A 14,297-nucleotide genomic window follows, 5' to 3' on the forward strand; every position below is an offset into this window, starting at 1 on the left:
CTCCACTATATGTAAAAACTTTGAAATTGTCTTTTTTTTTTAAGTCACCATTGTTCAAAAGGCTTCACGAGTTAATAAAGATCTAGATCAGAAAGTATACTGCCAGACTTGTCTTTCTTACATTACAGCAAAAAAACAAACAAGACAGACGGACCACACAAGAGTTTTCTTTATTGTCAGGTTTGATAGTTTCTACTGTTGATCTCATGCTGACTGACAAGATGAGTTTACTGTCACTTCCAGGTGAATGTGGCGTTATTGGTCTATCTTGCATACAAATATATCATTTAAGCAATTTGTACAGGAGGATGAAAAACACAGTGATCAATCCATACACTATATGTACAGCTTACACGTTAGGTTTATCTGCTTTATATGTATTGTATTCTTTGAAACAGATCAAGTGGATGTTTTGATGACAGCAGAGGTTCACAACAACCGAGCAAGAAAATGGAGGATCTTCTGTGTTGCGGCGTCTTGTTTTGAGTCAAAAAGTACATTTTCTTAGGACCGTTCTAAAGGGAGAGCAAACATTTACCCACACATTTACTGCTATTCAATAACATAGCACTTTTTGACTTTTTTTTTTACAGCAGGTGTGTGATTAAGTGTCCTTTGGTTTGACTGGCAGGTTTCAAAGGTATTGGCAGTGGTGAAATGTGGAGCATCTACAGGAGGTGGAAGGTTTTCCAACACTGCATTCTTCTTTTATTTTACTTCAGGTGACGCTAAAGGAGATGAAAGAAGGAAACTACTTCGGACTGATGGAATTTCCCACAATCTTCTTTTCGAGTAGTTAGTTCAGAACCGTTGAACTTGTGTTCTGTAAAGAGGTAAAATTTTAAGCTCAGTAGGACTCTCTTTGTTTGTATGAAGACAGATTGACTTTGTCCCAGAGGCTGAATGGTGGCGATTCCAAAGGGGGTCTCAAAAGAACTTCAGTCACTAAAATACAAATGATACTTTATGTGCCTGAAAAACATCGCCATGTTTGCAACCACCTTCCTGTGCGAACGCACTCGAAGAGGGGAACATGTAAAGCATTTTTCGATATGCAAAGGAATGTTCAATATTTGCAGATTTTTCTGTGGAACTTTTGAGTAAAGTTTGGAAAGCAACCAATCCTGGAGAGCCTTTCCTTTTTCTTGTTGATTGACAAATGTTAGCTTCTGCTGTAGTCCTAAGATTGTTTCCACTGTTCAAATCTATCCATACAAGAATTTGATGTCTGAACTATTAAAATAGGCAGTTAAAAGCATTTTCAAAGCTGTACAAAACACTCATGAATTTTAACTATTTGCGGGAACCGTGTAAGAAAAAGTGGATGTTTTTATTATTGTTATTTTTATACTGCTTTACTTTTATATTAAGCAGATATACTGACTGTAAGAGCTTTGTAAGCTCTGCTCTCAGCATGTTTCCCATAGGAACAGAACTGGTGATGCAAAACTCCAACCTAAATTTTCTGTGAAAATATTCGTTTCTGCAATCATAAACACCGAATGAAAACATTACGGTGCTGTAATTTTTTTATGCAACTTATATTGTTTTAAGATGGTTTGAGTCTGCATGACAAATTAGATGAGATATTTCACAATCCAGAGTCTTTTCTTTGGACATATTTCCTCTTACTGCCTCTCCAAACAGTGATCTTTATGTGCCGTGTGATGTTTTTTTCCTTTTTCTTAAATAACTTTTTTTTAAAACAACAAAACATAAACTAAATGTTCAAATTATCACCAAAATATCAAAAACGTAAACAACTGCAACATCTAGTTCACTTTAACTCAGCATAAGAAAATGCAAAATTACATTTACAAACTTTGTTCAAACTCATTCAGAAGACTGCAGGGATCAGCAGGAATTCAAGTGAAACACAAGGCCAATCAGATGATGCCAAAAGCACACAAAGCAGTGAGCCTGTGGTTTATCCTCCACAGCAGCATGAAATGATGACAAGCAGAACAGCGTCCGTTGTTCAGGTGCTACAGGTCCATTCGTTCCTATAAACATTGGTACATTACATATTGCTGGTTTTGGGAAAGCTACTCGGCGCACAATGCTGGAATGGCGCGTAAGACAATGTCTTATACATATATGACTCGTTTGGTACTTTTAGTTAATCAGGGTTGGAAGCAGTAGTGTCTGATGAGCGTTATTACTTTTAAGTAATGCTCATTTGTGGCTGGGTAATCTTAGACAATGAAGCTAAGCAAGTCAAATATAATCAATATTTTAGACTACTTTCATTTATATTGCCTCCCTTTAACATTGTTCAAAATCCAATACACCATGAACCATGAAGGCATGGCTATAAAAAAAACAAAAACAAACATATTGTAAGTTCCCAAAAAATAAGGCTTTCTTTCATAGATATAAACAGGTTATGACTTCAAATATGTCTTTGAAGCATTACCTGTTCCATTTTCTTTTTTCAAGAAGGTGCATCTAGTTTCTAATTTATAAATATCTTTTTTAACAATTAACCCTGACTAAAAGTCTTAAAAAGTGCAATCAAAACAAGTAGTTGCCACTTTAACAACAAACTAGCCTACTGGTGCATTTAATCAAACGTGTTTCACAAAGAAAACCACAAATAAAAACCTCTTCCTCTTCTCATTGCACTGAAACATTGCACTGTGTTATGAGAGAAAGAAACAGAATAAGTCTTTCTAAAGCCGAGAAAGAGTCGGGTTTGTCTGGCCAGAGGGAGGAACAGCTTGGTCAGAAAACGGCATGAGACAAGAGGTTAAAGACAGGAGTGTTGCAGTGAATTTAACTTCAACAATGAAATTGATAGAATTTACAATTGGGGTTCGATACGCTGCAGCTACAATACTGAGAATTTTTCACTCTGTTCTGAGCCACAACAACAAAAGCTACGCTAAGGAAGGTTATTGCAATTGGGTGCAAATGTAAATCCGGGTCACAACACCCTAACAAACCTTTCACCAGTGCAATGTGAAAGCAAGTCTCATCCAAAACGAAGCTTTTACCCACGGGCAACATTTCAGCGTGCATGCTCCACTCAGAAAGCAGCAATTTATGCTGGCAGGATATGCAGAGTTATCTGTTGGCTTTGTATATGGACTTGCTGGCATCACGCGGCTCTTTGCTGGGGTTGCTCCAGTCGTCCGCTTCGGGGCTGGTCTTGTAGTGCCGCCAAGCTGACTTGTTGAACACAGGGAGGCGTTCAAAGGACTCACTGGACAGAGCCTTTAAGAGAGAAAAACAGAAGTAGTTCACTGAAAAAACACCGTCAAGAACTAGAAAGAAGCTTGAAAGAGACGAGCTACAGTGAACTTTTTGGTATGTGTTGGTATGCACGGCGTTCACAAGTTATTTTATTTAAGTGCAAATAAAGGCGGACACATAGATTTGAAAGATCAAACTAAAGTTCAAAGGGAACAAATAAATGCTTGAATAAATAAATAACACAAAAAAGCAAAAAGAAATGCATGAAGCCCCACAGAAAAAATTAGGTAAATCATCAGTCCAATGAAAATTAAAATTAATATAAAGTTTAAATTTAAACAATTTGAATGGCTAACATTAAATATCAAATTGTATTCCAGTTAAGAAGTGAGTCGTTTACCAATAACATTCAGTGCAATAAACCAATAGAGTTCAACTAATGTTTGAATCTCAGTGCTAAATACCAGTTTGTCAAAATTCAATAACAATGTAAGAATCGCCGATTGTTTCAGCTGAATCAGTAGTAAAATGTGTTAGAAGTAACTCTTTCAGTCTAAAAAACATATATAATTAGTTAATAATATTTAAAATGGAGACACAATTCCAAACTCTAAAAGTGAAATCAAGCTCATAACATGAATATATTACCTAGAAAACAGGTTTATCAAAATTCCAGACCTTCCTTTAAAAAAAAAAAAAAAGTCTGTTGGAGACTGCCCCTAGTGGCCAGAATACGTTGTTGCACTTGTATGAACTTACAAGTGCAAGGTGAACAAGCAGCAAGACTCTCTAAGAGTTCTGTGCTTTCTAATATTTTTCTGGCTGACAAACAGTTATTGATGTTGCAAACACAAAACACCAGAAATCCTTTCATCCCCATTTTTTTTTCTTTTGGAAACTGAACAAAAGATTCTCTAAACTCCTAACCGTTTACTTAAATCATATTAATAAAAACACTAGTACTGCACATCTGGCTGACCCATGTTACCTTCAGATAGATGACAGCATCTGTGCCCACTCCCTCCATGGAGTAGAGCTTCAGGTCGCCCTGGAAGTATCGAGCATAGAGCCGGGAAATCGGCAAACCGTAACCAAAACCAGCCTGGAATAGAGAAAAGAGAAGGAAAACAAACTTACCATCTAAATGCTAATTTAGATCATCATAAAACCGAATTTGAGAGTGGGTGTACCAATGGGACGGCTCCTGGCTCCAGGCTGGGCGTCGGGGCAGTGGAGTACATGTAGTTAAAGAGTCGGTCTATCTTCCTCAGAGGAACTCCTCCTCCTTTGTCACTGATCTTGACACAGACACCAGAAGAGTTAGAGATGATAAAAACGCGGGAACAAAGCTCGTGTGTCATCAAACACAGATCTGTTTACCTTTATCGACAGATCCTCTTTGCCCAGAGTGACTCTCGCCTTCACTGGCGGCAGCCCCTCCTTGCTGTTTTCATGAAGCTCCACTGTTGCTCTCATGGAGTTCTGCAAACAGCCACATCTATAAACTGAGCTTTTGAGGGAAGAGGGATCTTTACAGAAAATCCAGCCAATTCATTACGTTTAAAGAGAACAGCTCTGCTCACCTTGAAGAGCTCAAACAACATGTGGAACAGATGCGAGGGCACATATACCACCTGGATGGGCTTCTTCGGAGCTTTCACTGGAAACAAAAAGAAAGAAAGTCTCTTTAGTGAACACAGAAAGCTGCTTCTTGGGAAGTTAATGACAGAGTGAATACTTTAACCACTATGGAGCTAAATTCAGAGCATCCAAACACATGTTTTGGTGCAACATCTCCGTGGCAGATTAAAAGAGGCGCAGGGTGTAATGCACTTACTGTTGAACTCCTCAATCTTGAGCTCGGGAGCAGCTAAGTAGTACTTCTCACACAACATCTTGGCAGTGTCATAGGCATCTAGTAGGAGAGCAAATAAATAAATAAAAATAAAACAAAAAAAAAGGCTGAGAACAGAGCAGCTGAATGTCCATTGTTTATATTTGCAGTCATGTTTTGGGTCACTACCGCTTTCTCTGTCCGCTCACGGTTCACTCAGAGTGCAGCTTTGATCCACGCTAATGAAATGTGTTTTGAAACCATCGGTGATGTATGCATGTCTGTGACGGAGGAAGCGACTAATTTCCCAGAAATCCCAAATGCTCAGGAAGCACAGAAATGTTTTTAAACAAGCTCAGGTCAGGCCACATTCTTCACTCCCCCCGATTGCAGGCCAAGAAAAATAAAGGCGATAACAGATACAACCAGAGGCAGCTGTGGCTCAGGTGGAGCAGCAGGTTGGAATAATTGAGAGGCTGGTGGTTGGATTTCCCTTCAGGCAAGGCACAGAGCCTTGTTGGCATTTGTGTGGATTATAAATGGATATAACTATAAAAACAACCGCAGAGCAGTTTGATATACAAAGCAGAGGTCAAAGGTCACCTGTTATGCTTCCTGGAACAGGTTAGGTGGGTCTATGGGCTAGATAAAACATGTTCATAACTTTTTTCATTGCACAAAATTATTCTTGGATTATGAGATTTTCGTCTGTTCAGCTCTGTCCATTTTGAGCTCCTTCCAGAATGAGCTGTTTTAGGGCCTCCTGTCACTTTAAATTCAAATAAGCCCCACAACTCAATGTTTACAATTGCAGGTGAAAATGGCTCCAAACACAACCGTACACCTTTAAAAAAAAACTTTAGTAGAGGGGCCTGCACAACCAGCAAGAATGCAGCAAGTGGTTTCTGAATGGCAAGTCAGCAACAAACCACTCATCTTTTCCAACAGCCATTGTACAGAGCATGCAGCGGGAAAACCAGCTGACTAAACATCTCAGCTCGGGTTGCTAGGTGAGGGTCAGTTCCTGCTAATTTGTGGTATTATATTTCAGAGGTTTTTGAAATGGCTCATTTTCTAGACTCCAAAAAACAGCTGAGTGTGTTTAATTTTTTTAAGCCCCTTGGGCTGTTTCAAAAAATATGCATCAGTATTTATGTATTTAATCAATGGAAAAAAATCAGGAGGAAATTGATTAATTGGTGCATCTCCAGTGACTGCAACTCCAAATAAACAATTATAGATATTCTTCTAGCAGCAGTGAGGAAAGCAGTGGATTATTGTATTTACACTGTAATGCCAGGGGATTTGGAAAGAATATAATCCTAGCGTATTCCTAGTTCTGACAGCTTCTGCTCTGGTCGTCATATTCCCTGAAATAAACATCCAGAAAACAACTTTAGAAATAACAAGAAAGAGTTTACAAGCTGGAATAATTTGCCACGGGGGCCGACAGTCGACACTAACCAGACCGGGTCCCCATTGTTTCTCTTGCAACCTGCAAAGAAACTTAAGAGAAAATGGAAAAAAGGGGAGTGAAGTTCACACCTGGTGGAAAGTTTGTTATTTTCTTTTCTGCAGAGCTCTTTCTCACGTAACCGTACTCTCCTGTATCCTATCCGCAGCTCTGCTGAGCTTTTTACATGCGAGGACTCTGTTCTCTACAACCACATCTGGAAGAAATTTCCTAGAGGTACAGCACGTTATATTGCCTGAAGTGAGCCATTGTGCGAGTATTTTTTTTTTTTTACCCTGTAAACAGCTACACAACACCGTTCTTGAGAGAAAAACAAGAGTAAAGAGCTGAAAAGAGAAATTTTAGGTTGATATGTATGGATGGATTTTGGAAAATAAAACCAGTAATTGATGGAAACCCGTTAATTTGCAGTCTGAACAATAAACAACAAAGTAATCAATCAATCAAAAAAAAAAAAAACTTTCATTACTACGCTTTTGAACATAATGTTTCCATAATAGGCTGTAATTAAAGCCTAATTTAGCCCACAAGTTGGATGGAAGACACTCTTTGTATTTTAAGAAACTGTTCAAGGGCATGTTGGCCTTGGTTAAGTAAACAAAAAACAAACAAACAAAAGAAAAACACAGTTCTTGAACTCACCACTAACAACTTCAGCCACACTGCAGTTGGGATCAATGCTGCCGATGTGTTTGGGATGGGCGGGGTTGGTGTCGTTACCGAACAGCAGAGCTGAACACAAACACAAAGCAGAAATCCAGCTTCGGCTGCAGAGACGGACCAAACGAGGACGTGACGCCGAAGCGAGCGTGAGACTCACTGTGCTGGTTGATGAGCATGCGGAAAGAGATGCGGTTGGTGTAAAAGCGGTCGAGAAAATACTGGATGTTGCTGCTGATGAAGGGGTCAAAGCCAAACTTCTCCTTGTACTCGATGACGCCCTGAGCCATGGTGGGCACGACGTCGTTGTGGCGGTTTCGGATGTCAATCAAGATTTCCAGGAAACTAAACGAGAATGAAAGAAGATAGAGTGAACCCCTCATCAGCTCTGACTTTTTCCATGTTTTGCTACATTGAAACCAAACTCTGGTGTTTTGGAATGGGATTTTATGGATGCAAAAATGATAAAACTCAAAGTATGGAAGTAGGACTTCCTCCATCAATTACCACACTGGAATAAAAGGGCAGATTTTTGTTTGCCTACAAATTCCGGTACCGTGGGTATCCAGGCTTTTTTGTTTTATGTAATAAAAGTCTGATGAATTAGATTTTATTTAGGGGTTCAAGACTATTTGGAATTTTTTTTTAAATCCACTGAAGCCTGTGTATAATGTAATGAGTAAAACTACTTTTTTAATTTTAGAATCCAGAACCATTTAGATTCGTCAAATATGACTTTATGAGAAGATAATCAAACTCAAAAGAAGAAAAAAAACCCTGGGGGAAGGCTGGCACTTGCCTTCCCCCAGGGTTTTTTTCCTTCTTAGTGTTTCTGCTGAGACATTGTCAACAAGCCACTCTTGGAGTTAAGTTCATAATTCAGTCAAGCCTCTCCTTATTCCTTACCATGCTTTTATCAGTCATGTGTGGCTGTTTATCAGAAGGGGTATTGTTATGATATCAATACACCAACGCACACACAGTAAGGGACACAGTCAGCACAGATATATGAGCACAGAGTCAATGTTTCAACTGCTGCTTCTAGATTCGCTGAAAGCTGAACAAACTGTTAATGCATTCTTTAGGTTTTTAATCACAAAGTCAATATTCACTCACTCATTCAGAGTGTGAGGGTCCTCTGCCTTCCTGTTCTCGAAATTCAGCAGCTCCATGAAGCTCTGGATGTACCTGATCACGTCAAACGGAGACCAAAAGTCAACTTTCACACCCTGCAGATCATAAACTTTGTTGCCTGGAACCGACCCAAAAAGAAGACAAAAGAAGACATTACCACTTCTGGACAAGTTTGACAGACGGCTGGCTGAGCAGCTTGTCAGGCAGCAGGTTGACCTCTCTCATGGTGTTGGCCAGCCGTACCGGCAGCTCCTTACGCAGGAACATGTAGGATGTTTTCTCACAGGCATTCTCCCTGCCTGAACAAGAATGAAAAAGTTGCATTTATTAGTGTTAACTCCAATGTTTTCAAATTGTTGTAGAGTTTTCTTAGCTTTTGTGCATACAGAGACTTCCCAGAAGTCACACATTCCAAAGTCACACATTCCAAAACTGCCTGGAAGTGATTTCTATGCAATCCTGGTTTCCAGTTATTTGCTGCAAAATGTCTGCTTCATGGCTATTTGGGCACCATATCATGCTCCAACCAATTAACTGAGCAATCAGTTAACATCCTGACATTCAGGAGAGAATGTTTCTGTCTCTCAGACAGAGACAGAGACAGAAACAAAAGCTCAAAGCGTGTAACCAAAGCTGCAAAAGCAATACCAGTGATTGTGTTCAAGTCATGTAAATATAATCTGTTATGCCCTTATTATGTGTGAAGGAGAACAAAATATTTTTACCCAGGGATGGCCAAAAGTTAGTTGCTGAGGTTCACTGACAAGCTGGTACGCTTAACAAGGAAAGCAGAAATGAAAAAAAGCTTTTGTAAAATAAATAAACAGTTTTAAATGCAGTTTTAAAGACACTTATTTTAAGGAGAGAGCAAACAATTAGTTGTTCGGGCGTTTCCCAAATAAATAATAATAATACGTTCTTTGTTTTTTTTGTTGTTGTTTTTTTTGTTTTTAGCTCTGGGCAATCAACATTAATGTTAGCCAATTAGTTTCTTTCTATTACAATAGATGACAATACTAGAACAGCTATAAAAAATATGATTTTAATACGGCAGATCAGAGGTGAGGTCACACTGCGTGAATCAGAGAGAACAGCTGTAAAAAAAGGGTTAATTATATTTTAAAATTAAGATAAAATGACTGAGTTGACATCCTAAACTGACTTTATGAAGTTATATGAGCAATTACAAACATCATTGCCCCCATTGTATATTGTAGAGATTGAAGGTCATAACTGTGACTTTCGATTTCCAGAACACTCGCAATGTTTCCAAATCCACCTTTTTACAAGACAGAGCCACTAAAAGTCTTGTGCTCTCTCACCGAACCGCAGCCAGAATTATCTGCACACAAGTCACCACATGTTGTGCTTCCTTTCAAATGGCTTAGATTTAGAGTAAGCTGAAGTAAGAAAGCACAAATATCTTTCAGCTTCTGAGATAATATCCAACCTTTGTTATCTGACTGAAGATTCACTCACTCCCTTCCCACTTTAACAGATAACAGATAAAATAAACTGAACTTGGAGATCATAAACCTTCGGAGCAAAAAGAGATGAGGGATCAATGTTTAATTTTGAGTGGAAGAAGCAAATGTCACTCTGCCAGAGTATCTTTCAGATACATCCACAACTCTGTGCACCTTTCACTTTATCTTATTGTATCTGACAGTACACCATGTCCTTCTAGCCCGCCATCTCATGTGTGCAAGAAAGGATTCACGCATCCTACCAAGCCTTTGGAGAGCAAATTTGTGGCACGGTAAAAATCTGCTACTCTCAAGTTACAACCCATTTTAGAAAAACTGCAAACAAGAGTTTCAGAAAACTCTTTTGTGCAGCTGGATTATCTTCAAATAGAGAGAGGCAAAAAAATTTAAGGTAAATAAGCAGAGCTACATCAGATGATGGTTCATCCAGGATCAGCCATATTACTGGAATGTGTGTGGATTGAAAAAACAGAGTCATGAAAAACAGACTGAGCAAGTTTTACTAATGCTGACAAGTTCGTTGGTATTCCTAACTAACTTGAGGAGATGTAGTGTAAAAAAACAAGGCAGTATAAAGCCTGCTTCCAGCAGAATACTCACACTGAAATGGAAAAGCAAATACTAATACTGTGTGTAAAGGACAGAGATGACCATGGAAGATTTAATTTCCATATTGAACTGGCCACATGTGTTGGACATTTATTTTAGTGGGATGTGACCTGAGATCATTAGATCTGAATTTAAAATTTCATGATATTTCAAAATGTTTATGAAATTATGCTTTTTAAGAAGTCTTAAACAGGCCCACAGCATCACACCTCCTCCAACCAATTAAAAATTTTTTCAAACTTAGATCAACTTTGATATGCTAACAATTAAATATATATATTTATTTGCTGACAAGTAAAACAAGGGTTTTGTTGGCTGGGTGACACCAACAAAACCCTTGGTCTTGACTCAACAGCTGTCACTAACTTCCTGTTGCTCAGATCCAAACCGCAGCTGTGGGGACAAATTACATAACAGCTTCTGTTTAATCATATGGATTAAGAAAAGCCTGGAGTGCAAGAGTGTGATCAGAAGAATAACTGTGCTGTATCTTGTTGTATCTAAATCTGAATTTGTTGTTTTTGGAAAATGAAAAGCAGTGACTACGCAATGACTCATGATTTATTTATTTCTTTCGTAGGGGAAACCTATCAGAGGGTTATTAAGCCTTATTGAGTAACTACAACAATGTGAATGGAGGTTCTGTATACCTGCACGCCATGCAGGGCAGTGGCACAGCATGCCACTGCCCTGCATGCTGCTGCTTGTGCAAGCATGGCTGAGTTACAACAGTAACAGCAAATTCAAATCAATTGAAATGCCACCTCTCATTGGGATAGTGTTTCCCTGCAACAGGTGGTGCTCTTATTCTATGTAGAAGTCAATGATTCATGAGAAGTGGGACAAAATGAGTTTAAATTTTCCCAGCATTTTTTTTTATTATTATTATTCCTCAAGCTTATGTATACATAAATAATGTTTTGGAAATGTAAAGATGCTATGTTGCAGGCTCCCAGTTGCGAAATTTTTTTGAAAATTTTATTTTTAATGGACCCGACCGTGAACTTTGTCATCACCATTTAACAAAAAATGAATACAAAATTATTTTCTAAAGACCCTATTATGATGTTTTCACTCAGTCTTACAGACAAATATTTGAGTTTCTCAAGAAACTCAAAAAATGTATTTAAAGCAAAAAAAACAACATATAGTCCATCTGAAGATGTTGATGCAGAACTGAAGGTGGTGACAAACTAGTGAGTAAAAAGAAATACTTCACACATGTGAAATAAAGCCAATTATGTAAAATATGTTAAAATGAACTAACTGCATGCTTAAGTGAGATTTGTGAACACTTGTCACTGAAAGAGTCACACTGTCAGCTAAAAACTGATGGCGTTGACGAAATGCCAAACGACCTCAATTTATATGTTATTCTGAAGGAGGCCATATTGTAGCTCATCAGGTCCATGCAGTCTTTGCAGCATACCAAAATTAAGCATTTATTTCACCACATTTTTTGTAAATTGTGGGTGATGGTGTTGACACATCATAGTTGCGACGAACAACTTGGGAATAAAACAGAAGAAAAAACTAAAGACAGAAAGAAGTTCTGATGCCCCCCAATAATGCCTGATTTTTATTTTTTATTTTTACATTCTTTTTATGTTTCAAGGTGTTGACACAAACTATGGACACATTTTAATTGAGTTGTAAAATATATATTTTTAATTCAATTTATTAGTACTTTTATAATTATCTATGTGAACGCTTATACTTAATTGTCATAATATATTATCTTAGTATTCCTTTAATTGTTTAAAACTATTATAATGTATTGAGTTCTGCTCCATGATAAGGGATTTTAAAGACACGGTCCACCTACTATAATGTTTATTTGTGTACGAAATATTCAAATTTTGTGCTTTATCCATAGGACCGGTTTTGTCCGACTTTAGGAAGAGTTGATATGAGACAATGAAAGGCCCCTGCTGTAGTTGCCATCTCCAATTGCAAGCCATTCTTCAATGTTATTATTATTAGCTTACTCACCAAAATCCAGGAACTGCTTGATGGAGAGCGGAGACGGCGAAAATCGGGAGTAATACTCGATTTTGGGGTTAGTGTATTTCAGCAGACACATGAAGATCCTCATTTTTGAAAGTTTGACGGCGTTCGTCTCCTATTTGTGTGTTTGTTTGGGATGTGACGTTTCAGAGTCAGAAAAAATGACGCGAACGCACCATCGTTGTCATCTTCACCGCCGGCAGCGATGGCAGAAACTCGGCCGGTCCGTGTCTGTCTTCGGCGTCCACATTTCCACCGTCCAGAGGGGACACGAACCGACGGGACTCATTCGTGTGAATAAGACGATGAATGACAAGCGGACACGAAGAGCTCTCGTCGCGGCTTCCTGTGTCTACAATTGTAGATATTCAGGTCGGCTCGTCGTTGTAAAGCCGCAGAGTGGAAGAAACCTGCTTCCTGTTACGTTTTTCAAAGTAAAATGCGGCACGCTGTGACTTTGAAGGAACCAATGACAACCACAAGTCAGTGACGTGCTAGAGTACAGCCTTTTGTTCTCCTGGGGGACAAAAAAAGTGCCCTTCTGAAATTGTTTTTAATTGTATCATATGTAGCTCAAAGTACAATTTCTGGATTTAAAAGCATATATTTCCAATGCCTCAATTCTTTTTTATTTTTTGCATGACAAGATCCCTACAAATAATAAAAAAATAGAGGATAATACACCACTAGACACAATATTCTACATTCTTCTAGCAGTTACGGTCATTTTCATTCTGAAGAAACAGCATATTACCATCTCTTTGTGAAAGGTATTAGGGGACCACTTTACATTTTCATTCTTGTTACTTGATGGAAAATATTTATTCATTAAAGTTTGATCTTATTTACAAAATCAAACTAAATTTAAATGCACATTCCTTTAAATAAGTCCATTATATGAAAGCTGCAAAACCTGTTCTTCATCCAACTAACATTTTACCTCCTATTAAAACACAAAAGTAATCAACCTAATAATTTTTCAAATATATATACAACTGTTAGCAGTTAAAACTGTGTGTCTTTTGTTGATTGTTTGATTATTAAGAAAGAGGCTAGATTAAATAAGCTTGTGTATAATATATTTGGTGTTATATTTATTTGGTTATGTGCTTTAATTTTTACCCCTATTTTAGTGCCTGTTTTTTTTACGTTTTGTGCGTCCTGTGGTGGTCCAATATTCATTACCATATATGATTAGAATCATGTAAATATGGATAATCTTCTGATTCTTTTCTTTATACTCCAGCATTCTCTAACAGTCTAAATATGTTTGTGTAAAATTGTTGAGAAATGACTGGCAAAATGTCTATGAAGGCACTTTTACTTTATTTGCATAAGGTGGGGTCTGCATTCAGTTCGGCAGTGAACGAGACAATTAATTATTTTTCTGTATCTGGATCCAATATTGTTTGCGTTTTAAATCTGACAAATATGACGCCGTGCCCTGTCTCGACTTATTTTGAAGGTCCGACCTATTCAGCATCCGGTCCTGTGGTGACGTTCTGGGAAGCACGTACTTTTCAAGAATGACTCAACCGCACTTGGCGGTGGAGGCGCCGGCTAATGCTGTGCAGTGATTGGCTGAAAACTGGGAAGTGGCCAGCAGAGTCAATTCAATTGGTTAAAAACACGTCCGTCAATATCATTCATTATCACTTGTTTATTTTGTAAAGTAGCAGCTGGTCGGAATGAAGCACCGGTATGGTATGCTTGAATGTCGTCTTGCGGAGTAAGGAAACCTTCATATGGCTTGATTATCAAAATCCGAATCGAGCTTTTTAGCCTATATAAACACCGGGGATATTCAGGTTGTGATCTCTACTTCCCTCTAGTGGCAGAATGGTGAAATCACCAATATGCAACACAAGGGAAAAGCCATTTAGAATCTGACATTTTT

General features: G+C 38.2%; 1 protein-coding gene across 1 annotated transcript; it reads right to left on the bottom strand.

The window, feature by feature from the left end:
- Positions 1–151: 151 nt before the first annotated feature.
- pdk3a (pyruvate dehydrogenase kinase, isozyme 3a) lies at positions 152–12,808 on the bottom strand. Its single transcript, XM_055037619.1, has 11 exons — positions 12,386–12,808; positions 8,455–8,596; positions 8,280–8,351; positions 7,324–7,508; positions 7,146–7,235; positions 5,033–5,110; positions 4,779–4,855; positions 4,576–4,677; positions 4,386–4,493; positions 4,184–4,297; positions 152–3,216 (listed from the first exon to the last, which is right to left on the bottom strand). Exons 1-11 carry the CDS (start codon positions 12,486–12,488, stop codon positions 3,067–3,069), a joined length of 1,221 nt encoding a protein of 406 aa, XP_054893594.1. The 5' UTR covers positions 12,489–12,808; the 3' UTR covers positions 152–3,066.
- Between the last annotated feature and the right edge of the window lie 1,489 nt (positions 12,809–14,297).

The sequence above is a fragment of the Poeciliopsis prolifica genome, unplaced genomic scaffold, assembly GCF_027474105.1.
Source record: "Poeciliopsis prolifica strain line A6 unplaced genomic scaffold, Auburn_PproV2 SCAFFOLD012, whole genome shotgun sequence".
Classification (NCBI taxonomy): Eukaryota; Metazoa; Chordata; class Actinopteri; order Cyprinodontiformes; family Poeciliidae; genus Poeciliopsis; species Poeciliopsis prolifica.

What these genes read in the sequence shown, in the direction of transcription:
- pdk3a (XM_055037619.1), bottom strand. Translation starts at nt 12,488, where the DNA reads ATGAGGATCTTCATGTGTCTGCTGAAATACACTAACCCCAAAATCGAG. An exon ending in GACCCTCACACTCTGAATGA is followed by an intron (nt 7,509 to 8,279) that starts GTGAGTGAATAT and finishes ATTCTCGTTTAG; the next exon opens with TTTCCTGGAAATCTTGATTG. An exon ending in AGCCAGGAGCCGTCCCATTG is followed by an intron (nt 4,298 to 4,385) that starts GTACACCCACTC and finishes TCTCTATTCCAG; the next exon opens with GCTGGTTTTGGTTACGGTTT.